This window comes from Bubalus kerabau, chromosome 9, assembly GCF_029407905.1.
Source record: "Bubalus kerabau isolate K-KA32 ecotype Philippines breed swamp buffalo chromosome 9, PCC_UOA_SB_1v2, whole genome shotgun sequence".
NCBI classification, from domain to species: domain Eukaryota; kingdom Metazoa; phylum Chordata; class Mammalia; order Artiodactyla; family Bovidae; genus Bubalus; species Bubalus kerabau.
Window position 1 is genome coordinate 22,821,163 of NC_073632.1, and position 27,226 is coordinate 22,848,388.

At 41.3% G+C, this 27,226-nt stretch overlaps 1 protein-coding gene, 2 long non-coding RNA genes and 1 other non-coding gene across 14 annotated transcripts in view; 3 read left to right on the plus strand and 1 right to left on the minus strand.

Moving 5' to 3' along the window:
• Window positions 1–27,226, minus strand: part of FILIP1 (filamin A interacting protein 1) — a 214,512-nt gene that overhangs the window by 65,092 nt on the left and 122,194 nt on the right. For all 3 annotated transcript variants that reach the window (XM_055534823.1, XM_055534825.1, XM_055534824.1), the window contains exon 3: window positions 5,985–6,158. In XM_055534823.1, the coding sequence (XP_055390798.1) occupies window positions 5,985–6,158 (174 nt within the window). The remainder of the gene's footprint in view (window positions 1–5,984; window positions 6,159–27,226) is intronic.
• On the plus strand, window positions 4,656–13,433 carry LOC129619628 (uncharacterized). 9 transcript variants are annotated; one of them, XR_008697971.1, is made up of 4 exons: window positions 5,876–5,972; window positions 7,611–7,830; window positions 11,325–11,436; window positions 13,295–13,433. It is a non-coding gene; the product is annotated as an uncharacterized LOC129619628 (long non-coding RNA). The 9 variants fall into 9 exon arrangements; XR_008697972.1 differs by lacking the exon at window positions 5,876–5,972 and adding an exon at window positions 6,043–6,180; XR_008697977.1 differs by lacking the exons at window positions 5,876–5,972; window positions 7,611–7,830 and adding an exon at window positions 4,656–4,790.
• Window positions 17,268–25,781, plus strand: LOC129619630 (uncharacterized). Its single transcript, XR_008697981.1, has 4 exons — window positions 17,268–17,390; window positions 18,986–19,106; window positions 20,168–20,252; window positions 25,646–25,781. It is a non-coding gene; the product is annotated as an uncharacterized LOC129619630 (long non-coding RNA).
• Window positions 24,502–24,573, plus strand: TRNAP-AGG (transfer RNA proline (anticodon AGG)). Its single transcript has one exon. It is a non-coding gene; the product is annotated as a tRNA-Pro (tRNA).

Consider the following 27,226-nt stretch of genomic DNA (forward strand, 5'->3'; position numbering starts at 1 on the left):
TGATACCCTGACCCACTCCTCCCTAATGAAGGAAGGGTGACATATTTGAAGGTTGTATTTGGGACAGGGAGCTGGGCGTTAGAAGTCCAGCCTTTTCATTTCTTAGTTTTGACCCCGTCTACATAAAATGGTACTCTGTGCTCTGAGGGTCCAAACTCTCCCTCACTGCTCCCTTCAAAGTTTAGGAGAGAAGCTGATAGGAACCTGGTGGTGGTGATCTATCTATTTATGTCAATACTAAAGTTAATCTTTCAAGTCATATGTCAGACTCCTGCAGTTATTCCTCCATCCTTTCAAAAGAGGAGAAGATGGGGGCATTATTGATTGGATGGTTGACTGAAATATCCAGAGAGAGAGAGACTATTGGGGTATCTAGAGAAAAAACAGCATACGCTGGTATTAATTGCTCTGGGGCAGCCTAGGTGGGACCTCTTGGCCCTAGCTTAAATATGTTCTGTCCCTGTGGGCCCTTGGCTGTTCTGTTCTCAGCAGCTACCATGCTGGGGCTAGGCCCCTAAGTGGCTGGTGTCAGGGGCCACATTCACCTCACCTGCATCAGCTCTGCTTGACCTCAGTACTGACTGCATAATCAGGAAGATGGTCTTTTTGTCCCTGAATGCCTATGGAAGGATGCTGAGACACTGATGCATACACTGCATTTTTCGCCCAGAACTGCAAACCTGGATTTTAAACTGCAAAGCTAGTAAATTCCTCTTTAGCAACAAAGCATTAGTGTATGAGGATTTAGCTTTCAGTTTTAAATTCTGGATGTAAGAACTGACATGGGTAGCAATAGAGCAGCCTTGCCAGACCCTGTGACTCGTTACTTTGTTTGGAATGGCACGGAGCTCCTAGGAGAGAGCTGAGGTGGACTAACCTCCTATATCTGTGTGGCTTGTCCTGAGACTCTGAAGACCGCTCCCATAACTGTGAGCTCTGTAGATTTGTTAATTGTGTACACTGTGTCCCATGGCTTTTGGTTTTCAGGCTCCAAACGGTGGCTCAACCACAGAGGAATGGGAGTTCTTATTATGAATAGTTAAAGTGAAATGGGCACCGATTCCTTTGGAAATGTAGCTTCCACTTGGATGGAGGTGGAAGGAAAATTGAATGAGATCATCATAGCACCAAAAGCCAAAATTTACTGAGAAAAGAGTGTACCTGAATCAAGTTGGTGGAGAAGAAGTTCAGGGACTTGAGATGGGGAGAAATTTCAGTATGTTTCAGATGAAAGAATCACGATTTAGGAACTGATTTTTAGTCTATTATCAACATAGGGCTAAGGGGAAGAGTATTAAGGAATTTAGGAAGCGAGAAATCTACTTGAAATGGGAGGTCTTAAAAGACCAAAGTATATTTACACAGAAGGAAAATGGATCTAAATGCTCTTAAAGATAAAGCTATAGAAAGGAGATATTTTAGTCCTTGTTGAATCACAGTGGGTGACAGAGGAAGAAGAGACTGGAGAGCCTAGAGAGCAGAGCAACATGACACCCCCCCTCCACCAAAAAGAATAGCTGAATCAGGATCCAGGAGACACTTGAGGAACATACTGCAAAACTGCGGAGGTTCTTCATGAGATCACACAGCACCCTTCTCTTGCAGACTGCAACAGCTATTCAGACTGGTTACATAAAATGTATACAGACGTAGAATTAAAACTTGAGAAGATCAGGGTAGGATATCTGAAACAATTTGGGGAGAGTCTCAGGGTGTCAGCTATCCCAGACGGGCTCTGAGTGAACATACACAAGAAACTTGAAGATGTCAATTTTGAGGGAAAGATGAAATGAAAGGGGAGTAGGGCAGGACAGCAGCAGATGTGACCAAGCACAGGTGTGTTGTGAAAATCTCCTTAGGAGGGATCATCCAACTCAAGAAAGTAAAAGTAGATAAGATTTGTGTTGAACAAGGGTTCCTCTTGGCAGACTCGTCACTCCTTGGTTTTGCTTCTCTCATGGAGGGTGACCACACGATGCACAATGTGGAAGGTAATATACAGAAAACAAATGTCTGAGTCTGAAAGCATCGGGTGTGTGTGTGTGTGTGTGTGTGCGTGCGCGCGCTCAGTTGCTCAGTTGTGTCTGACTCTTTTGCAACCCCTTTGACTGTAGCCTGCCAGTCTCCTCTGTCCATGGAATTTTCCAGACAAGAATGCTGAGGTGGGTTGCCATCTCCTATGCCAGGGGATCTTCCTGACCCAGGGATTGAACCCACGTCTCCTGAATCTCCTGCCTTGGCAGGTGGATTCTTCACCACTAGCGCCACCTGGGAAGCCTGAAACCATAGGATAAGTAGAGGCAAAAAAAGAGAAAAAGGAAAAAACTCTACAGTCCCTAAAATAGTGATGGAGGAAGAGGGGGACCATTTGAAAAACTAGCCAAAATGTTGAAGACAACAATAAAACTCAGCTGAGCCTTCCTACTGGAGAACAGTTGGGACAAAAGGAAATACTTTTGTTGCCTTGAGTAGGACAAGTTACTTAAGAATTAGAAAGTTCAAACGTAAGAGAGAAGGGAAGTTCTGAGGAATGGTCACCTGGGTAAGGTATGGTTCCCACTCGGCAGTAAGGCAGGGAGGTTTCAGAAAGTCACCTGGGAGAAGGGATGCTAACCCTGAAATAAGGGGGCAGTAAGAAAAACCACTGGTCTGAGATGGGTTGCCTAGTTATGGGCATTGTGAATGAAAAAAGCAAATGATTTCAGAGGTTTTAAACATGCAGGTGGGAAGACCTAGGCATGTAGGATGTCACCACTCAAACATCCCTAAACTTTGAAAAAGGAGAAATGTGTTTCAAGTGTCACTCAGGGCAAGGATAGTACATGCAAACAGATTCCTCCACCCCACCCAAGGTTTGCCATGCCCCACAATTATTAAGCTCTTGATGGTGGCAGACTCCATCTGATGGGGACAGCTTCCCCCACACTGACTAGCATCCTGTCGGAGCTAAAGATTTTCTCTATCCATCCTCCTTTCCTCAGACATCCCCAAAATCTCTGCTTCAGTCTTGGTAAGAGTAACATGAGTCTGCATTATGCTGAGTCCTGAGGTCAAGAAATCATTCCTCTTGAGATAAATTGACCTTGGAGCTGGGGCTTTTCTTGCATTTTTAATAATTTATGAATGTGAGATTGATACTATGGTAACTGCATGTGTCCTAATAATCTTTAGCCTCTTTGAATAAACAGAATAGAGGACGTCAGGATATATTCATTCATCTTTGAAAATGCCTCAGATTAAAATCCCTCTGGCTAAGGCTAAGCAGAATAAGAATTTGGGAAGGAAAGAAACCGAAAGCTTAATTTCTTTAAAATTTTGCTTAAGAATTAAGAATTTTGATATCTTAGAATTTAATGTACAAGGAAGTTCTGGGGGATTTAATATTTTCTGTTTAATTTCTCCCCAGATACCTGGCAAGGCGGGGGGTGGGGGGTGGGTGGGGTGGAATCTACCATATTGGGATCACTGCTTAACCTTTAATGGGTTCTGTTGGATGACCTAGTTGGGCCTAATTTGGTATGAAAAGTAGAATGCGCAGTGGTTTTTGGCTTGAGGTACAGCATGACTTCTGGGCTTTCCAGGTGGCCCTAGCTGTAAAGAACCCACCTGCTAATGCAGGAGACATAAGAGACACAGGTTCGATCCCTGGGTTGCGAAGGTCCCTTTGAGGAGGGCATGGCAACCCTCTCCAATATTCTTGCCTGGAGAATCCCGTGGACAGAGGAACATGATGGGTTATGGTCCATAGGTTCACAAAGAGTCGAACAGGACTGAATTAACATGAATGCACGCAGATACAGCATGACTTCTAGGAACAAAAGCTAGACTATCTGCTCATAGTCCCAGGAGGTAATGGAACAGTGACATATGAGATTCTTGCATCGTGAACTTGGAAGCAACTCCCTTGCTCCTGAGTAGCAAGAACTTGATTATAAAGCCCAAAGGGTTAAGAAACCAAAAATCTATAAATGGTAGAAGGGAATCTTTTCTCCTTGCAGCATCCTCTTTCTCTCGTTTTTGCCAGTGTTGGGAAAAGTAGCTTCTGTTTTTCCCTCTTCCTCATCATTTCACTCCTCCCCAGGGGAGAACAATGCTTCAGACTGTTGAGCGGGGAAGGAACCAAGAAGCATCATCATGTGGGCGGGAGGCAGTGATTCTGGGTGTGTGTGCTCTGAAGACCTACCTCTCCCCATAGGGGTCATTCCAAGCTCTAACTTGGGAGAAAAGAATTAAGATGCCCAAATGATGCTCTTTAACCAAGCCGAGTTCTTCAATCCAGGTGGTTATAATAACAATATAAAATTGATCCTTTCCCCTATGTCTTTTACTCCTCACATCCCTCCAAGTTGGGAACTGATGAAGAGTGTGAGCAATTATCACCCTCAGTTCCCAGCAAATACTGATATTTGTTGAGTAGCTACTATGTTCCAGAAACTATGTTAAAAGTTTTCCAGTCATTGCTTCATTTAGTCCTTGCAAGTCCATGAGACGTGCACGTGACAGAGAACCCCAAAGCTTAAACAGCTGAAGTGACCTGCCCAAGCCAGGGATTATCTCAGATGTGAAATTGGATCCAGCCAGTTGACTCTATCCTATCATGATATGCATGTGTGCTAACTCACTTCAGGCATGTCTGACTCTTTGTGACCCTATGAACTATAACCTGCTAGGCTCCTCTGCCCATGGGATTCCCCAGGCAAGAATATGGAGTGGGTTGCCATGCCCTCCTCCAGGGGATCTTCCCGACCCAGGGATGGAACACACATCTCTTATGTCTCCTGCATTGGCAGGTGGGTTCTTTACATCTAGCGCCACCTGGGAAGCCCATCCTATCATATAATTATCTCTTATTGTTTAGAGAAAAGATGAGAACAGAGCTCCAGTTCATTCTTGTTGCAGAAATTACAAAATTGTGGAACCATTAATCTGTTGTGAATACGTTCTAAAGCAGATCTTTCTGAGATCTGTCAAACTAAGTTGCTGCAAAGGCTTGTCTTAAGTTATGTTACAACAACTTGCTTCATACTTTAATTTCTGTGTTCATTACTCATTTATAATACTAATTTCACATCTATGATTTTTTTTTACATGAATTCCAAAGGGTCAGTATGTCTAGATCCATCAACTTGTTCCCTGATTCTGCATCCAAATCCAGCTTTGATGTGAGAGTATTTTTAACATGTACTATTATGAGTAATTAACAGCAAGAGTTTCTAATACAGTCCTGTATAAAAATGATTAAATATTGTCCTATTAGATTCCCTGCTCTAAACCTTCCATTGGGATTTTGCCTCAACTTTTATGTTTTAGCCACTCACATGAGACCATTTAAATTATGACCAAGTCTTTTATAAGATATAAAAACCAAGTGGCTTTATAACCATAAATATCAATAATAAAAATCAATTTAGTTTTAGGCTACCAGTTTGATAATAATCTGAAAATGCAATGCTAAAAACCCATAAGCACCTCAAAATTTTATACATATCACCTGTAAAAGAATAAAAAACTGAAGAGCAGGTAACTATCATAACCACATGAGAAATATATTTTGGGCTTTAAGTATATTTAAGAAAATACTTCTACAATTCTTATCAGTGAACTGTATCCACAATAATTCATGAATTATTAAATTATACTTTAATTCTAGATTGAAAGTGAAAGTGTTAGTCACTCAGTCTTGTCCGACTCTTTGTAACCCCATGGACTATAACCCACTAGACTCCTCTGTCCATGGTATTCTCCAGGCAAGAATACTGGAGTGGGTTGCCATTCCCTTCTGCAGGGGATCTTCCTCACCCAGGGGTCAAACCCAGGTATCCTGCATTGCAGGCAGATTCTTTACCATCTGAGCCACCAGGGAATAGGGCATCTGAAATAAATGTTTGCCTTTGAAAGGAAATGTTGAAGTGTGTCAAATGGAAGGATGCAGAGACCTCCCTTTGAGGCTCCCTGCTCGGGGACTTGTAGGGGTAAGTTTTTACCTCTGAGATGGGTTTCTCATACACATCTTCTCCTATGGACTTCTCCTGGGCCAGGATGGCATCTCGGTGCAGGATCCGGAGCACTTTCTCTGGCTCCGCAGACCCGTAATGAGCCTCCAGAACCTCAGGTTTAGTTTTCTCCGTCTTCAGCATGTGGATCACATCTTCTCTGGCCTGTGATGGAAAGCACAGCAAGGTCAGATGGTTGACAACATGTATCCTTTGCCGGGCTCACAAAATCAACACGGAGTTTATTGAATATATCCCGTGTCTCGTCACGGTTATTGGCAAATCCACTGGGTGCTTTTTGTTCTTTTTTTTTTTTTTTTTTTACCAAAAGCAGATTGGCAAGCAGATACTCTGCTTCAGGTTGCTAGGAAGCAGGCAAGCAGAGAGAAGGGTTTGTGCTAATATTAACTACATAAAAATTGCTGTAAGTAGCAATGATTCTGAGAAGGGGGAGGACTGGTCCTGGGGGTACTTAGCCCATTTCAGTACTCATGAGGTCAACGACGATGTAAAGTTTTCAATTTATGCCCTCAATGTAGTACTCAAATCTGGCTTAAAATAAAACCCTGCTCTCTCCCCCTCTGGTTTTTACTCCATATGTAATTAACAAAAACAACCTTTATTAGCGATTTCCTGTTTCCCATCAAGTGATTCATCTTGCACAGTAACACATGGTCGGCAGCTCACATGATGCTGGGTGGGGCTTCTCAATTTAATGTATTCCCACTTGAAGGTGAAAAAAATTTGTTTTTATAATACCAAAAGCATTTTTGTATTAGGGTATAGTCGATTAACAATGTTGTAATTTCAGGTGAACAGCAAAGAGACTCAGCCATACATAAACATGTATATGAAATTTAACCCCTGTGATATCCAGACTGCCAGTCAGAGGAGTCAGGTTGATGGAATCGGAGTTGTTCTTTTGTTTTTTTTAGCAAAATTTTAGTGTCTTATTGATGCTCTTGAGAAAACCACATGATTATAGGCTTTCAGTCCTATTGACTATGGTCCGAATCACATAGTACAAATATATCTGAATATATTTCCTACTGATGAGGACTGATGAACTTTGTAGCTATGATGGAACTGACATTTACTCAACGTACTCCCATTTGGTCGTATACTTGTTTTTCCAGTAAAGGTGATGGGTACGAAGTACCCTGACTTCATCCCAGCTTGTACCAAAGAACAAACTGGTGGCAACAGAATTCAGTCTGTGACAGTGGAGGAGATTTTTTCCCCTGTGTGATGCTAATGGTGGGTTTTAAATCATAAACCAGGCTCATTATCACAGCATTCTAAAGAAAGGCGCTAACTCTTATCTCTGAGACAGGACCCCTAGTATAAAGTTTGTCTTTCATGTGATTTCTTGCTTTTATTGCTTTTTCGTAGTCTCTGAATTCATCTAATTCCAAATGGCCAAAGATGAATTTATTACAGAAACGTCAATAGACTGGAATTTGCAGATTTTCCCCATATTGTTTCTGCCACATATACTTGTGTTCTTTCAAGACAAAAATGGAAAATATTAATTTTGAAGAAACCAGTGGTTTGGGATTAGTGAGAAAGTGTAAGTCAGAAAATAGTTTAATGGAAAGGCAATGTGTTTCCGTGCAGGGCAAAAGGACAAAGCACAGACACAGCATCAGGCTAGCCATGCAGCGTTTTTTGCAAATTAGAAAGAGGTGCCTGCTTCTTCCAGGAGTCACAGCTCTGAGTAAGGGTGCAGCCTGCCTAGCGTGCAAAGTGTACTCCTACTGAATCCCTTGCCAGGCACCTCTGTACAAGGCCCAGCTCCACATCTGTGTATGGTGATCTTGTCCTGAAGGAGTCCAAGGTATGTCCATTGTTATCAGACAGTGTAAACAAAGAGCTTTACAACTGTAAATAGGTAGCTATTTTAGTTTAAAAGTTTAAGCTATCTGGTTCAAAAATATTTAAATATTATTGGTATGTTTCTTTTTAACCAAATCTTTCGAATTCTCTTAGAAGAAAACAACTGATATGAAACACCCATTTCTTCTCTCCCTAAAAAATGTGCTTATGCTTGAACTGTATTGATTGTGATATACTACATATACCACACATTTCATTCTGAGTTCAGTTACCCTAGACACCAATTACCAAAGGAAAAGAGGTTATGGTTATGTAACACTGTGCATTATATATTTAGAATGACATTATTCATCAGGAACTAAAAGCTTTTTAATTGCTGTAATAATAATCATGGAAGGAATATACATGTTGCCTATAAATCACTGCTATTTAAAATGGTTTAATATGGTAAATCAGTCATTCATAATTCACTGATTAAACCATGGTATCTGTTTCATCAGTGAAATAATGAAGATTGATCACAATAAATATTTTTTATTGCTTTAAACATGACTCAATAATTGAATCATGATTCAATTAAATAAAACCACTTTACATCTCTGCTTTGAGAGTCTTGTTAATTTTTGTAGAAAGGAATGAAATTCAAAGTGTAAGAAAGTTCCTGTTGTTGAACATGACTGTTTTCACGTGGAAGTTTTACCACAAGCAAGCAGTTAAAGTCTTAGGGTTCTGGGAAGCTGTTAAATAAACCACTGTATTTAAAGATGTAAAACAACCCAGAGGGAGAAATACTTTGAAGAGGGTTTAAGAAAGGAGAGAGAAGGAGATCAGAGGGAGAAGAGACAATGATAATGTTTAGTTGACTTAGCCATGATGATGGAGAATGAATAGAAGATTAGGGTATAGAAACAGGCACAGAAGGATCCCATCCTCTCTTCCATCCTACACAGTCACCCTTCCTGCCAAGGGAGGCATACAGAGTCCAAGAACAAAGATGGCCATGCTGAATTGAAACCGCACTCCAGGGAACAAGGGGTTGTCTCAACTGGCTGCATAGAGAGCTGATCCAAAACATTTGAGGGCAGCAGAGAGCCGCTCTGCAAAGCCCAAGACCAACAGGTGAATGTGATTCATTCACCAAGTGAAGGGTGGGTCTCTGGACTTTGGGGCTTCCCCAGTGGCTTAGCCGTAAAGAATCCACCTGCAAGTCAGGAGCCGCAGGAGGTGTGAGTTCGATCCCTGGGTAAGAAAGATCCCTGGAGGACTGCATGGCAACCCACTCCAGTATTCTTGCCTGGAGAATCCCATGGACAGAGGAGCCTGGTGAGTCCATTGGGTCACAAAGAATTGGACATGACTGAAGCGGCTTAGCGTGCACACACACTGTGGACTTTGCTGTCAAAGTAGGGAGGGAGGCAATAGAATAAGACACAGAAGAGGTGGAGCCCACACAGGTGACATAGTTCAAAAGAGGGCTGAATCCAGTCATCCCTTCAATAAATATTTGTGCACATTCAGTATTGGAGATATAATTGCACTCTGAGGCATTGAAGTCTAGAGGGAAACCGCAAAAACAATTGAAAGGTATTTACATTTATAACACAGTAAGCCTTAGGATGGAGGAGATATCAGAGACTAAGAACTTCAGAAGAATCTTTATGACTTGAATCTTAGCTGAGAGGAGGCTTCCTAGAGAAAGTGACATGAAATCTCACATGAGTACTTCAGTTGGAGAAAGACGAGTGGAGCTAGGGTAAGACTGTTCTTGGCCAAGGGAAGCCTGTAGGCAAAGGTCAAACTGAATGGATTTAGATGCCTGCGCTGGGGCCACAGGAGGCTAGAGTGATAAACAAGGGACAACTCATGAAAAGCCTGTAAACCAGACAGTGAGTGTGCGTTTTATCATGGAATAGCAAGAAACCTTGGACTTTCTTTTTGTTTGTTTGATTGTTTTGTTTGGGCTGAGCTGGGTCTTCATTGCTGTGCCCAGGCTTTCTCTAATTGCAGTGAGACTAGTCTAGAAACTAGACTGCGAGGGCTACGCTCTAGTTGTGGTGTGCGGGCTTCTCTACGGTGGCTTCTTTTGTTGCGGAACGCAGACTCCAGGTGCATGGGCTTCAGTCGTTGCAGCTTGCAGGCTCAGTAATTGAGGCTCGCGTGCTCTAGAGCGTGGGCTCAGTGGTTATGGTGCATGGGCTTTGTTGCGCCTCAGCTTGTGGAATCTTCCCAGAGCACGGATTGAACCCGTGTCCCCTGCATTGGCAGGCACATTCTTATCCACTGGGCCACCAGGAAAGTCTGAGCCTTGGAATTTCTGAGCAACAGAATTGCGACATGGTCAGATTGGTGTGGTAGAAAGCTCATTCACTGTGTTAAAAATGCACAGATTCTGAATCAGCATGTCTAATGGTGCAATCCAGGAACTGTGATTAAAGCAGAGCTACACTTAGACATCACTGTGTATGCGTGCTTGATCATGTTCAACTCTTTGTGACCCCCATGGACTAGAGCCCACCAGAGTCCTCACTGTGTCCCTGAGTGCTAAGTCACTTAAGTCACGCCCAACTCTTTGCGACACTGTGGACAGTAGCCTGCCAGGCTCCTCTGTCCCAGGGATTATCCAGACAAGAATATGGGAGTGGGTTGCCATGCCCTTTTCCAGGGGATCTTCCCAACCCAGGGGATCAAACCTAAGTCTCTTTACATCTCCTGCATTGGCCAACAGCTTCTTTACCATTAGCCCCACCTGGAAAGACCAGGCTCCTCACTCAGTTCAGTTCAGTTCAGTTGCTCAGTCGTGTCCGACTCTTTGAGACCCCATGAATTGCAGCACGCCAGGCCTCCCTGTCTCCTCACTACTTTAGGCCAAGTCAACACCAAAAGCACTTAAATTATCTGGTATGTTAGCTCAAGCCCCCCAGCAGGACCATCTGATTCCCAAGGATGTGCTTGCCCCAGAGGTTTCTCCTGTTCTCATTGGGTCTTCAATCCCACTGATCTTCACCAAGGAATCGTGTTCACTTGAGACCACCAATATAAACCAAGAGGGTTGCAGGGAACTGGTGAAAGTATTTGCTACCTCTGTGCAAATGAAGGTGACCAACTCTCTGATTTTGCCTGGGACTAAGAAGAACAAAATCCCACAAAGCTGGACTTTGGCACATCAGGACAGTCCCAGGCAAACTGGGATGAGTTGGTTATCCAAGGGCAAACAGGGAGTGGACAGGAGACTGGGTATTCCAAAATGTTCCTACATCTTACAGGGCAGCCATGATGGACTTACTCTACTCAAGAACTGAATTTCACGGACAGTGTTTCCAAAACTTAGCTTTCTTTAAAGGCAAAATTCCATTGTTGATGACTGTGCCTGGTGACAACTTTAACTATGTTTTAAACTTGTGGGATTTTTTAATCTTTGGGAAAATCCATAATGAGTGAGAGACAATATTTAGTGTTTATGCCCATGTGACAAAGCCATTCCGCCCTTCTAAATAGGTACGTGTCTAACTCTGGGAGGACGGGGAATCAAGATGAGCCACTGAACTTCAAATTCAACACGGTGCCTCCTCTTGAAGCTCTCAGATTAGTTAAAGACTTGGGGTGCGTGGTAAGTAGTTTAAAACTTTCAGAACATTGATACAATATTAATTGACTTGAATGTTTAGGGCAAAACAGAAGACTTAGAAAACATTTGCTTGAGGTGAACAGCTTGGGACAGCTTCTTAGATAGTGCCACTATGATCCCCAGCATGATGGTCCACTTACTTGAGAGGGAACACAGCCAGGTGGGAAGTTTGAGATGCCTACTCCTAACTGCTGATATTGCATACCTCAAGCCATTCCCTGCTAAGAGTGGTTGACCTTTAATGGGGGATATATTTTGAGGACAGAATAAATTTATTTCTATGCTTTGGAAGAACCAGAATGTCACAGTTTTTAAAAACTATCACTTTTTCATATATTTAATTAGCTACCTAAATATGAATATGGATATCACTGCATTGAGCTAAGGGACCCTAGGAAAGATGGTCCTGGAAGACTAACATATACCCATTCTGTAAATACTTTCCCATTCTGGGAACTCAACTCAATGTTCTGTATCTATTTAAATAAGGTAATTTATTAGTTTATTTGGCCTCCTTGTCTCCTAGGCTGTGAGCTGCTTTGAGGTCAGGGACTATGTCTACAATGTCTACTAAAAGAGTGCCTACCCTCATGATAGCAACTCAGTAAATATTTGTTAAAAGAAAGAAAATTAAAGCTAATTGATGTAAAGTCAGAGAGGCATAAACTGACACTGAAAAGTTCAGAACAACCTTAACTAGCCTTGTTTAAAAGATCTAAACAATTACATTTTTCAACTTCTGCTCTTCCATCTGACATTCTTGTCTACAGTTTAGGAGTCACTTTCTTCTTCTGAAGTTTATTCCAAAAAGAAAATATGTAAACTGAATAAGGAAAAACAGTGCATTCCACCAGAATGTTACTACAGGAAACAAAGTATCTTTAAATCTCATACAAATTGAATTATACTGTTCTTTCTAGTTATGTAAAATGGAATATTATAAACGTATTAGAAGAATAAAAGCTATGTAATTTATGGTAGTATTAGCTATCACTATAGAAATTAGTGGGGGTTTTTTCCTTTTTTTCCCCCCATTTTTTCCCATTTTTTTTTTTTCCTCCTCAATGTTAGAAAGCAAAGGTAACATAATTTGTGCCACGGCAACATACAAGGAGAAGATTCAGACATGGTTAAAGGGCCATTAAGACTAAAAATGTGTCTTTAAGTTTTTCTCTAGAAATTTCTCTCTATAACTCTATGGTTAATAGTAGCCTAAAAGTCTCTATACAACTTGTTCATTAAAAATCACTTCTTTGTAGCACTTCAGCTGAACTATCCAAAAAAAAAAAAAAAAAAAAGCATTTATTAAAATATCACTCAAGACAGAGGAGACATATGTATACCTATGGCTGATCCATGTTGATGTATGACAGAAACCAACACAATATTGTGATTATTCTTCAGTTAAAAATAAATACATTAAGAAAAAAGAAATATCACAAGCAGAACTTCCCTGGTGATCCAGTGGTTAAGAATCCATTTGCCAATTTAGGAGACATGGGTTCAAACCCTAGTCCAGTAAGATTCCACGTGCCCCAGGGTGAAGCCTGTGTGCCGTAACTACTAAGCAGGCTCTGGAGCCCGAGCTCCACAGTAAGAGAAGCCGCGCAATGAGAAGCCCGCATGCCACATCAGGGTAGCCCCTGCTCACCACAACTAGAAAAAGCCCACGCACAGCAACAAAGGCCTAGGGCAGCCAAAACTAAATAATAAAATTGTTTTAAAATCACAAGCAGATGCTATTTTCGTATTAAAACTTGCTTTTATTAATACCAGGATAGCTTGAATTTTTTAAAAGGAAAATTCCTCAAAATCCCAGTGATTTTTTTTTTTTTTTCAGAAATAGAAGAATCCATTCTAAAGTGCATATGGAATTTCAAGAGACAACAAATGTCCAAAAGGGACAGCCAAAGAGCCAGTGTCGAAAAAGAACAAAATTCAGGTCTCATACGTTATAATTTCTAAACTTACTACAAAACTACAGCAATCAAAACATTATGATACTGGCATAAATACAGACATTTAGACCGGTAGAACAGAATAGAGATCCCAGAAATAAAACCTCGTATACACAGTCACATGATTTTCAGTAAGAATGTCAAGGCCGTTCAATGGAAAAAGGATAGTCTTTTCAACAAATGATGCTGGGAAAACTGAATACCCAGAATGAAGATGGACCCTTACCTTATACAAAAATTAACTCAAACAAATCAAAAACCTGAATGGAGAGCTAAAACTCCTAGAAGAAAACATAAGGGAAAAACTTCATGATATTGGATTTGGCGATGATTTCTTGGATATGACACCATAAGCACAAGCAATAAAAGAAAAAATAGATAAATTGAACTATATCAAAATTTAAAACTTCTGTGTATCAAAGAACAGAATTGACAGAAAAGCAACCCACAGAATGGGAGAAATTATTTGCATATCATGTTTGATAAAGGATTAACATCCAGAATATATATAGAATTGCTATAACTCAACAACAAAAACTGACTTTACAATGGGCAAAGGACCTAAACAGACATTAATTTTTAAAATTTTATTGAAGTATAGTTGAGGTACAATATAAGTCAAAGGTATAAAATATAGTGATTCACAATTTTTTAAGGTTATACTCCATTTATAGTTATATAGAATATTGGCTCTATTCCCTATGTTGTACAGTATATCCTTGTAGTTTACGCCTAATAGTTTGCCCCTTTTAATCCCATGCCTTTATATTACCCTTCCCTCCCCCCACTGGTAACCACTAGTTTGTTCTGTATAGATGTGAATCTGCTGCTTTTTTATTGTTGTTATATTCACTATTTTGTTGTATTCTTTCCATTCCACATATAAGTGATATCATACAATATTTTTGTCTTTCTCTGCCTGATTTCTTTCACTAGCATAATGCCCTTTATGTTCATCCATGGCATTACAAATGGCAAAATTTAGGGGTTTTTTATGGCTGTGTGTGTGTGTATGTACGTATACGGGCTCAGTCGTGTCCAACTCTTTGCAACCCTATGGACTATATAGCCAGTCAGGTTCCTCTGTCCATGGAATTTTCCAGGCAAGAATAGTGAGTGGATTGTTATTTCCTACTCCAGGAGATCTTCCCAATCCTGGAGTTGAACCCAAGTCTCTTTATATCTCCTGCATTGGCAGGCAGATTTTTACCACTGTGCCACCTGGGAAGCGCCTTGCTTTTTTTATCCATTCATCAACCTAAGTGTTGATGGACACTTGGGTTGCTTCTATATCTTGGAAATTATAAATAATGCTGCTGTGAATGTTGAGGTGCATGTATCTTTTTGAATTAGCTTTTTTTTTTTTCCGATACACACATGGGGTTGCAAAAGAGACATTATTTAGCAACTAGTTAACAACAACAAAAATCTAAATAGGTATTTCTAAGGTATACAAATGGCCAGCAAGAACATGAAAGGACACTCGATAGTGCTTATCATTATAGAAGTCAAACCACAGTGAGATACCACTTCACACCCATTTGGATGGCTATCATCAAAAACAGTAACAAGTATCAACAAGGGTATAGAGAAATTGGAATCCTTGTACACTGTAAAATGATTTAGGTACAATGGAAAACAGTATGGCAGTTTTTCAAAAAATTACAAATAAATTATTGTATTATCCAATAATTCCACTTCTGGGCATATACCCCAAAGAATTGAAAGCAGGAACACTTACATTTATAGTAGCATTATTCGCAATAGCCAAAAGGTGGAAACAACCCAAGTATTCATTGACAGATGAATGGATAAACAATGTGGTCAGTCAGTCAGCCAGTTCAGTTGCTCAGTCATGTCCAACTCTTTGCAACCCCACGGACTGCAGCATGCCAGGCGTCCCTGTCCATCACCAATTCCCAGAGTTTACTCAAACTCATGTCCATTGAGTTGGTGATGCCATCCAACCATCTCGTCTTCTGTTGTCCCCTTCTCCTCCTGCCCTCAATCTTTCCCAGCATCAGGGTCTTTTCCAATGAGTCAGTTTTTCTCATCAGGTGGCCAAAGTATTGGAGTTTCAGCTTCTGCATCAGTCCTTCCAATGAATATTCAGGATTGAGTTCCTTTAGGATGGACTGGTTGGATCTCCTTGCTGTCCAAGGGACTCTCAAAAGTCCTCTCCAACACCACAATTCAAAAGCATCAATTCTTTGGCACTCAGCTTTCTTTAATAGTCCACTCTCACATCCATACATAACTACTGGAAAAACCACAGCTTTGACTAGACAGACCTTTATTGGCAAAGTAATGTCTGCTTTTTAATATGCTGTCTAGGTTGGTCATAACAATGTGATATATACAAACAAAGGCTTTCCTGGTGGCTCAAATGGTAAAGAATCTGCCTGCAAGGCAAGAAACCCAGGTTCAATCAAGAAGATCCCCTGGAGAAGGGCATGGCAACTCACTCCAGTATTCTTGTCTAGAGAATTCCATGGACTGAAGAACCTGGTGGGCTACAGTCCAGAGGGTCACAAAGAGTCAGACATAATTGAGTGACGAACACACGTATACATATAATGCAATGTTACTCATCCTTTTTAAAAAAAGGAAATTCTGACACATGCTCCAACATGGATGAACCTTGAAGACACTATGCCAAATGAAATAAGCTAGTCACAAAAGGACAAATACTATATGATTCCATTTACATGAGGTACTTAGAAAAGTCAAATTCATAGAGACAGAAAGTGGACTGGTGTTGGCAGGGGCAGGGGAGAAGGAGGATGGACAGTGATTGTTCAGTGAACAGAGTTCCAGGTTTGGAAGATGAGCAGCTTTCTGCAGATGGATGGATGGTGGTGATAATACACAAGGTGAATGCATTTAATGCTGATGAATAGTACACTTAAATATGGTTACAATGGTAAATTTTATGTATATTTTGCCACAGTTTTAAAAAAATTAGAAGTACCACTTTGTTATCCCCCCAAAAATGCAAATAAGAAAATACAAATCACCCTCAATCCTTTATCTAGAGAATACCACTTTTTTGAATAAAAAGGTAAAATTCCATGTAATAAATTGTAAAAGTACAGTCATATTTTCCTTGTGGTTACTTAGCTGAACATCACAGTCATCCATGGATTTAAACATTTTCATGACTTGTGTGGTTTTTTTTTTTCTTTTTACCACATTGGGATATTAATAGCAAGACAGCTGCTATGTCCCAGATTAGAAATTAGATAAGGCCACAGGTTGCCCCCTGCGGTGCTGTGATTCTGTAGTGTATAATTTCTTAAATTCTGAAAGACTGCAGGCTCTTGGTACTGTGCTAATAAAGACTCTGGGCAGAGACCTTAAACGGCCCACCCCTATATGTAATCAGGTCCCGCAGACAGGGTCCAGCTTTCTGTAAGCGGGTTGAGAAGCTGAATTCCATAAAACGTGGGCGAAGTGATTGCTAAGGTACAACTACATGGTTGTTTCCTCACTGTGGTTATTTATCCAGCTCTGTGAATTTAACCCTCTCAACAGAAGCCAGCCAGAGTAGACCCAGGACTAACAGAGCATCTGTGCAGACCTGACACCAGGCGTCTCTCTACAGACCCCTCTGGTCCAACCCCGCTATTTATTTATGTAAATTCTGTTCACTTCCCCGCTTCATCCTATGATTGTCTCCTCCACAGATGGTCCCTCCAAGAATTTTCTCAAGCTTGAGTGAAATCCCTCTATGTAATCTTGTCTGGAGGATTGACTGGCAGGGCTATTTGCATGAGGGACCGAGGCTCTTCCTGGGAAAGAGCTCTTCCTCCGGGCGGGGCGGGGGCGCCATTTTGGCCGAAGGACAATGGGGCAGGGTCAGAGGGCAAGGGTCAGTCTGAGTGCAGCCCAGTGCCTGTCACTCCAACGCGCCCCCCAGCTCAGCCCCCTCGACCCACGCCTGGGTCCCAGGGTGAAGGACTGCCGTGAAAGAAACCAGTAAGAACTAGAGGAATTGGTAAATTAGAATGCAGCAGTAAGCAGGAAAGGCGGGAAGGGGCAGCCCCTCTCTGTGTGTCGGGCATCCTGCTCTCAGGATGGATGCATAGGCTGAACCCCCTTCAAGAAGACATCAACTAACAGACACGGAGGAGAGAGCCCTGGATCGCAGACAGCCATGCGGGCTGTACCTTCAGAACAGCAGGCCTCACTGCAGTAGGCTGGAGGGGGAAAGAGCAGGGGCAAAGGTCAAATGGTAGCCCAGAGCAGGGTGTGCAACACGTGTGGGCCACCCTCTGAGGACTCCTTGCGTGCTGGGGAGAAACCTAAGGGGCCTGGCATCCCCACAGAGCAGGTGGGGGCGGGGGCAGGAGAGGGAAACGATAGTTTCTTTGATCTTATTTTTATCCTCCCACTGGTGAGGACTGGGAAATACAAGTAATACTCTTTCAAAGAGAAAATATTGCCTGTCAAAAAGATAAGGACATATCGCCTAGATAAAATTTATAAGGGTGGTTTGTTTGAATCGTATAACACGAAATTCCTTTGGATTTGTTGTGCTTTTTGATGTATTCATTTCAGCCTCTGACCTAAGTGAATTCTATATTGATGGCATTTGACCAAATTAGAAAAACTAGAGTTTCATTTTTTGAACAAAAACACAAGAAAATATCAGCCATTATGAACCTACAGGGCATGAAGTAACTCAAAAATATTTACTTTAAAAAACAGATTTTTTCCATTGTAGGGGTTTGGGAGTAGGATGAACTCCCATAGTGAATTCATTTAGAATTCAAATGAATTCTGAAGGCCCTCTTCTCTTAAAGAGAATATAATATGCATAAGTTAATGTCTTTTTGAGAACTTGGAATGGTCATTCTAAGTATCAGCTCTTCAGATATACTGAAGATGTTTATTGTTACATGCTTTCTTAACCCACTTGCTTTTTTGTCTTCATCTTTAAACAAGTTGCTAATGGTAACTTACAGCTAATGTTTTCTCCTACTCAGAGAAGCAGTGCGGTGAAAACAGTATGCAGTTGGGTCTTTTGAGTTGGGCTTCTCTTGTGGCTCAGCTGGTAAAGAACCCGCCTGCAATGTGGGAGACCTGGGTTCAATCCCTGGGTTGGAAAGATCCCCTAGAGAAGGGAAAGGCTACCCACTCCAGTATTCTGTCCTAGAGAATTCCTTGGACTGTATAGTGCATGGGGTTGCAAAGAGTCGAACACTACTGAGCGACTTTCACTTTCACCTTTGAGTTAGAAACATACATCAGCACTGCTGCTAGTGTGACCTTGAATGAATGAGTTAGCTTCTCTGAACTCAGTTTCTTCATCTGTAAAATGGGCACAGCAGTAGTTCCTTTACAGATTTTACTTGAGCTGATGTATAAAAGGACCTGGCAAATGTTAGCTACCCTGCCTTTTGTGACCCAGTCACACTGTGGCTCTGCTAATGTGACCTTCAGCTGGTTAGCTCTGAACTTCATCTTCCCCATCTGTAAGAGACTGAAATATATATGACGTGATTAATATGGTGCCTGGAGTGCTGTGCTGCCCAATAAAAGGCAACTTCCTCTTTTTTCTTTTCTCATAGGACTAAATTGACTGATGTGGAACAGCTAGATCTACTGAGCAACACAGCCAAAAGCCTTTCCACAGGGCCTTCCCTGATGGTCCAGCAGTTAAGAATCCACCTTACAGTGCAGAGGACGCAGGTTCAAACCCTAGTCAGGGAACTAAGACCTCCCCACCTGCCTCAGGGCAAGTAAGCCCACAAGGCACAGCTAGAGAAGCCCCTGGGCCACAACTCGAGAAAGCCCGTGTGCCACAATGAAGACCCAGCGCAGCAGAAAAAAAAAATCCTTTCCACAAACTGCACCAGTTAGTCAAAGCCTAAGGCAGTTCTCCTCGTCCCTGTGGCTGTCCGTTTCCTGTGACTCCCCAAACCACTCTTCACAATCCTGTGATTCTCGGGCCTCCGGCTTCCCAGACAATGGCAGCCCCCGCGCCTCCGGACCTCCCGCACAATTTGTTGGTGATTTGAAGGAGCAGCTTCCTGTCTAATTCAGGAATCTGGACTCCACGGTTTATGCTAGAGTCTGCAGTTTCTTCATCACCCGAGTCAAAAGTTTATACTGCAGCAGAAATGACTTGACAGTTTTTCCTAAACTTTTCTGGGTATTCTATTTAAAACCTGGCATCAATAAGAAACAATGTCAAACAGCGCATCTTGTGCTAGGACTCGGGCTGGACCCCGGCATTGCCTCTAAGTGAAGGTGCAGCCCAAGTCAGGCCCTCTGATTTAGGAAAAGAAAAGAAAAAGAAGGGAATAAATAGAAATGTTCATTTCTTATATTGCATCTTTGGTGTTTAATAAAATTCCTGTGAGTTCCTAGTTGGAAAGTCCTTTTTTTTTTTTAAAGAAAGGAGATCCCTGAAAAAGTCACAGTATCTGTTTGTGATTGGCTAACAGCTTTTATGGACACCATTTGGCTCTCTGCTGCCAAATCTCAGGTTGAAATGCCAAATCTACCTTTTCAAAGAGAGAATGTAGTTGATCACATCTGCTTATACAATTACCATGCTTTTTCACTCTCTTGGGCCACATTCAAAATTTTTATTAAGAAAACCTCACGTGTGCTGTTATCTAAGTGCTAGTGCTCTGCGATTTGAGAACAGGTGTAAAATGTGCAGACCTGCCCTTCCTGTCGCCTGATACTTCTCTAATCCTATACTCATCACTTTGTAACCGCCATTGCTTGTTTTCTCCCTCTAGGAAAGACTGGGAGGTCAGAAGCCTTTTGTTCTCTTGTGAACCCAGCTGCTAGCACAGGGATCAACTCATTAACTTTGTGAAATGTGTAAGTAAAATGTTTGTATGTGTGTTTTGTGCATGTATCCTCTTTATTTAACACCCATGTCCCGTGTTTCCACTCTTCTAAACATGTATATTTTCTCTTTTGAGGACAGAAGAGTTTCTTTAAAGTCTACCTTTTACCTTTCACTTGGGCTTCCCTGGTGACTTTAGTAGGTAAAGAATCCACCTGTAATGTGGGAGACTCCAGTTCGATCCCTGGGTCGGGAAGATCCCCCGGAGGAGGGCATGGCAAACCACTCCAGTATTCTTGCCCTGAGAATCCCATGGACAGAGGAGCCTGGCGGGCTGCAGTTCATGGGGTCGCAAAGAGCTGGGAATGACTGAGCAACTAAGCACAGCACACAGAAAGCGTAGGCCCCAAAGATGTTAGCTTATTACTTCTGCACATGTTCATGACATCTCCATCAAATCTTCCCATGATTCAGGTTCCCCGTTGTATACAAGGAACAAATACAAATGAACAGCTGTTGATTTTCATTATCTGCAACAGTTGTTTTCAGTAAAGTTAGCACAGATAGTGAGTTGGGGCACACAGAACCATTGCTCCTGGGAAAAATGTAGTTAGGTTCCCACAAGTCTCTTATCACAATAATTTCATCATCCATCAGTATATAACCTTGTTTTATGTGTTTCTTTGTTTAAAGACAGATAAGTGAATGATCGAATGAATATACATTTCCCCCTGACTTTGCAGGGGAAAAGCTTTTTCTCTGAAATGACAAAGAAAAAGATTAGAGATTCTACTTGTTAAAAAAAAAAATCATAGCTAATTAAGTGCCTACAAAACATGCTTGTAACAACTATGATGAACTTCTCTAGTAGCTTAGTGGTAAATAATCTGCCTGTTTTGTAGGAGACATAGGGGACTCAGGTTTGACCCCTGGGTCAGGAATATCCTCTTGAAAAGGAAATGGCTATCCACTCCAGTATTGTTGCCTGGAAAATCCCATGGACAGAGGAGCCAATTCACAATAGTTCATCAGTGCAGTTCAGTTGCTCAGTCGTGTTCAACTCTTTGTGACCCCATGGACTCCAGCACGCCAGGCTTCCCTGTCCATCACCAACTCCCAGAGTTTACTCCAACTCTTCTCCATTGAGTCAGTGATGCCATCCAATCATCTCATCCTCTGTCATCCCCTTCTCCTCCTGATTTCAATCTTTCCCTGCATCAGGGTCTTTTCAGTTCTTCGAATCAGGTGGCCAAAGTATTGGAGTTTCAGCTTCAGCATCAGTCCTTCCTTCAGGACTGGTTTCCTTTAGGATTGACCGGTTTGATTTTCTTGCTGTCCAAGGGACTCTCAAAAGTCTTCTCCAACACCACAGTTCAAAAGCATCAATTCTTCAGTGTTCAGCTTTCTTTATAGTTCAACTCTCACATCCATATATGTCTACTGGGAAAACCATAGCTTTGACTAGACGGACCTCTGTTGGCAAAGTAATGTCTCTGCTTTTTAATATGCTGTCTAGGTTGGTCATACCTTTTCTTCCAAGGAGCAAGCGTCTTTTTATTTCATGGCTACAGTCACCATCTGCAGTGATTTTGGAGCCCCCCCAAAATAAAGTCTGTTACTGTTTCCACTGTTTCCCCATCTATTTACCATGAAGGGATGGAACCAGATGCCATGATCTTAGTTTTCTGAATGTTGAGTTTTAAGCCAACTTTTTCACTGTCTTTCAGTTTCAAGAAGAGGCTCTTTAGTTCTTTGCTTTCTGCCATAAGGGAGGTGCATATCTGAGGTTATTGATATTTCTCCCGGCGATCTTGATTCCAGCTTGTGCTTCTTCCAGCCCAGCATTTCACATGATGTACTCTGCATATAAGTTAAATCAGCAGGGTGGCAATATACAGCCTTGATGTACTCCTTTCCCGATTTGGAACCAGTCTGTTGTTCCATGTCCAGTTCTAATTGTTGCTTCCTGACCTACATGTAGATTTCCCAGGAGGCAGGTTAAGTGGTCTGATATTCCCATCTGTTGAAGGATTTCCACAGTTTGTTGTGATCCACACAGTCAAAGGCTTTGGCATAGTCAATAAAGTAGTAGATGTTTTTCTTGAACTCTCTTGCTTTTTTGGTGATCCAACAGATGTTAGCAATTTGATCTCTGGTTCCTCTGCCTTTTCTAAATCCAGCTTGAACATCTGGAAGTTTATGGTTCATGTACTGTTGAAGCCTGGCTTGGAGAATTTTCAATGTTACTTTGCTAGCATGTGAGATGAATGCAATTGTGTGGTAGTTTGAGCATTGTTTGGCATTGCCTTTCTTTGGGATTGGAATGAAAACTGACCTTTTCCAGTCCTGTGGCCACTGCTGAGTTTTCCATATTTGATATTTGCATATTGAGTGTAGCACTTTCACAGCATCATCTTTTAGGATTTGAAATAGCTCAACTGGAATTCCATCACCTCCACTAGCTCTGTTCCTAGTTACACTTCCTAAGGCCCACTTGACTTCACATTCCAGGATGTCTGGCTCTCAGTGAGGGATCACAGCATTGTGGTTATCTGGGTCATGAAGATCTTTTTTCATAGTTCTTCTGTGTATTCTTGCCACCTCTTCTTAATATCTTCTGCTTCTGTTAGGTCCATACCATTTCTATCCTTTATTGTGCCCATCTTTGCATGAAATGTTCCCTTGGTATCTCTAATTTTCTTGAAGAGATCTCTAATCTTTCCCTTTCTATTGTTTTCCTCTATTTTTTGCATTGATCACTGAGGAAGGCTTTCTTATCCCTCCTTGCCATTCTTTGAAACTCTGCATTCAAATGGGTGTATCTTTCCTTTTCTCCTTTGCCTTTAGCTTTTCTTCTTTTCTTAGCTATTTGTAAGACCTCCTCAGACAACCATTTGGCCTTTTGCATTTTTTTTTTTCCCTTGGGGGTGGTCTTGATCACTGCCTCCTGTACAATGTCACAAACATCTGTCCATAGTTCTTCAGGCACTCTGTCTATCAGATCTAGACCCTTAAATTTATTTCTCACTTCCACTGTAAGGGATTTCATTTAGGTCATACCTGAATGGTCTAGTGGTTTTCCCTACTTTCTTCAATTTAGGCCTGAATTTGGCAATAAGGAGTTCATATTCTGAGCCACAGTCAGCTCCCAGTCTTGTTTTTGCTAACTGTATAGAGCTTCTCCATCTTTGGCTGCAGAGAATATAATCAATCTGATTTCAGTATTAACCATCTGGTGATGTTCATGTGTGGAACCTTCTGTTGTGTTTTTGGAAGAGGGTTTTTGCTATGACCCAGTGCATTCTCTTGGCCAAACTCTATTAGCCTTTGCCCTGCTTCATTCTGTATTCCAAGGCCAAACTTGCCTGTTACTCCAGGTATCTCTTGACTTCCTACTTTTGCATTGAAGTGAAGTGAAGTGAAGTCGCTCAGTCATGTACGACTCTTTGCGACCCCATGGACTGCAGCCTACTGAGCTCCTCTGTCCATGGGATTTTCCTGGCAAGAATACTGCCATTTCCTTCTCCAGGGGAACTTCCCAACCCAGGGATCGAACCCAGGTCTCCCGCATTGTAGGCAGACGCTTTACCATCTGAGCCACACTAGAAGGTCTTGTAGGTCTTCATAGAGCCATTCAACTTCAGCTTCTTCAGCATCACTGGCTGGGGCATAGACTTAGATTACTCTGATACTGAATGGTTTGCCTTGGAAATGAACAGAGATCATTCAGTCGTTTTTGAGGCTGCATCCAAGTAATGCATTTCAGACTCTTTTGTTGACTATGATAGCTATGCCATTTATTCTAAGGGATTCCTGCCCACAGTAGTAGATATAATGGTCATCTGAGTTAAATTCACCCATTCCGGTCCATTTTAGTTTACTGATTCCTAAAATGTCAATGTCACTCTTGCCATCTCCAGAATTATCACACACATATAATTTAAATAAGCAGGGTGACAGTATACAGCTTTGATGTACTCGTTTCCCAATTTGGAACCAGTCAGTCCTGTCATTTATGAGATTTCACCCAAGTACTGCATTTCGGACTCTTTTGTTGACGATGAGGGTTACTCCATTTCTTCTAAGGATTCTTGCCCACAGTAGTAGATATAATGGTCATCTGAATTAAATTCACCCATTCTCATCTATTAATGTACAATGGTCTTTTTGAGGTGCACAAACCATTATAAAATATAAAAATTCTGTACCCTTCTCTAAGAACTAATTTTTATGGACTTCCCTGCTGGCTCAGTGGTAAAGAATCTGCCTGCTAATGGGACTTCCCTGCTGGCTCAGATGGTAAAGCATCTGTCTAGGATGCGGGAGACCCAGGTTCAATCCCTGGGTTGGGAAGATCCCGTGGAGAAGGAAATGGCAATCCACTCCAGTACTATTGCCTGGAAAATCCCATGGACAGAGGAGCCTGGTAGTCTATAGTCCATGGGGTGACAAAGAGTCGGACATGACTGAGCGACAGGGCTAATGCAGGAAACTTGAGTTCAATCCCTGGGTCAGGAAGATTCCCCTGGAGGAGGAAATGGCAACCACTCCAGTGTTCTTGCCTAGAAAATCCCGTGGACAGAGGAGCCTGGTGGGCTACGGTCCATGGGGATCACAAAAGAGTCAGACATGATTTAGTGACTAAACAAACAACAAAGAACTAATTTTCACCTATTGAGACCAAGAGTGCTCTCACTGAGGACACATTTTTCTAAATGATCCATATTGAACTAGTTTTACATTGATAATTAGATACAATGTTTTTTAAAAGAAAGCTCTGGAATGGGTAGTATGAACGCAGAAGAATAAATCTCTAATAGTATAATTTCTCATACTCTGGTACCTAAAATTATGAAGCAGTTATCTTTCTATCATGTCTAAAATTGCTTATGTAAGTAAACATCTATTCCCACAAACATGTCTGTCTCTATATATGTAATATGAAATTACTATGTATTTTTCAGAGAAGATAGAGTTGAATTTAATAACAACCAATTCTTAAATTATACCCAAGTGTGAACAAAATTATTTTCATGGACATTATTCATTTCTCATAGCCCCATTCTATAGATGAAGAAAATAAGGCTCAATGGATTAAATAGCTTGCCCAGGGTTACATGATTTGTAAGAAACAGAGTTATCTGATTTCAAAATATTTATTCCTTCCATTACAAGTTGCTCTGGGAGTCAGTACCAGTTTTGTGTGAGAATATGTTATAAACACAAAGCAAGGGAAGACCCTGGAATGAAACTCTCTGGGCACTGTCTCCTGTACTAACATTCATCCACAAATGGTACCACCACCATCTGGTCCAGTTTCCCCACACCACATAACTTGATTGGCTTTCCATGATCCTGCCAATATTTTTTTAGCACTGTCATTTTTTTCGTAATTTCCCTAAAAATGTCACACTTCTCTCTTCAGGCCAGGGTACATGAGGTCAGTGAACCCAGTCCTGCAGATTTCCTTCTCTGACTCTCCAAGACCCCTTGCCAAGCCACTACTGCTGGGAGACAGCCTAGAGTTTGACTTCTTGCAGTGTCCTTTGAAGTAGACAAAATATGCGCTCACGGACATCTGTCTGTTATTTCCTGCACTCACAGCTTTGTTCTTCTTTATTGCCAGAGAATTCTATGGATGATGTCACTGTTCTCTGAAGAGAACAGGCCATCAGAGCTTTTCATTGACATAATTAATTATCTGTAGCTTGATTCTGAGCCAGAACATTCTCAAGGCACAGCCCCCAAAGAATTAACTCTACTGTGCTTGCTATTCTTAAACTTTTAAAGAGACAGGGTGCCATATCTTTTTTTTCTCAGCCCCTGATAATGGTATTTTTGTTCAGTGATATCAAGTAACAAAAAGTGAACTGGGGCAGGATTCTATGATTTCACAAGGAAGACCTCTGGTTCAATAGGCAGCAAACTCGAAAGGTCGCTACAGATCAAGTATACAAAGCAAAGCTTTTAGGCTTAGTCTTAACAGCTACAGGACTGCATCACAATTACTGAATAGACTCTTTGGGGGATCCTGTGAATCTGCAGCTAGAAAAATGAGATTGCAAGCAAAAGGAACTATGTTAAATTATTCACAAGGTGAAAAGTTTCATTTTATCAGCCACAAAGGCCTGAAACATCAACATATTTAAATTTTACAAGACATAGGAAGTTGCCAGAATGATCATATATTTTGAGTCTTCACCTATCTCTTGGTATCAATCTAACGCAAACTAGCCAGTTCATCGGAAAATGTCACTCACTACTCTGCTGGGTTTCAAGATTATGTAAATGAACTACTGTCTCTTTAAAATTGGGGCTCTACGGGGAAGGATCAACACAGCACATATCTGTGCTCTGAAGGTATCCAGGTCCTGAGTTCTGGTCCCCTCTTCATGGGGTGAGTGATAACACAAGATTCAGAAAGTCTCAACTTTCTCAACTTGGGTAGAAAGAGCAGTATCCTTTCTGACTGAAAAAAGTTTCTAAGATTGAAGATTTGAATGTACATATAACAGTTGCCTCCCCCAAAGGCATTATTATTTATGGCTTCTTGCTGCCTTGATTCAGCAAAAACTAGTTTAAATTATGCTCTCTCTGAATTATTTTAGTTTGGTAAATTATCTCTTTAGATCTACTGTCAACATTTTAAAAATTATAATAAATGTTGATAACTTTACAAAATCATCAACATTTATTATATTATAATTTTTAAAATGTTGACAGTAGATCTAAAGAGATAATTTACCAAACTAAAATAACTTTACAAAATCAAGAGTAAAGGAAAAGTGAAGGTGTGTGCCACTTTCTCACAAATTCCACTCCCCAGGGCTAATTCTATGAATAATTTGAAGTGGGTCTTTTCAGGATTGTTTTTCTCTATAAATATGGAAATGCAGGTGTGTCAGCACAGACGTATTCTCTCTGTCTGTCTATCACTCTCTCTCTAGGATTATCGGGAATTTATTATATGCCAGAAAATGTGCAAAGTGTTTTGGAAACATTATCT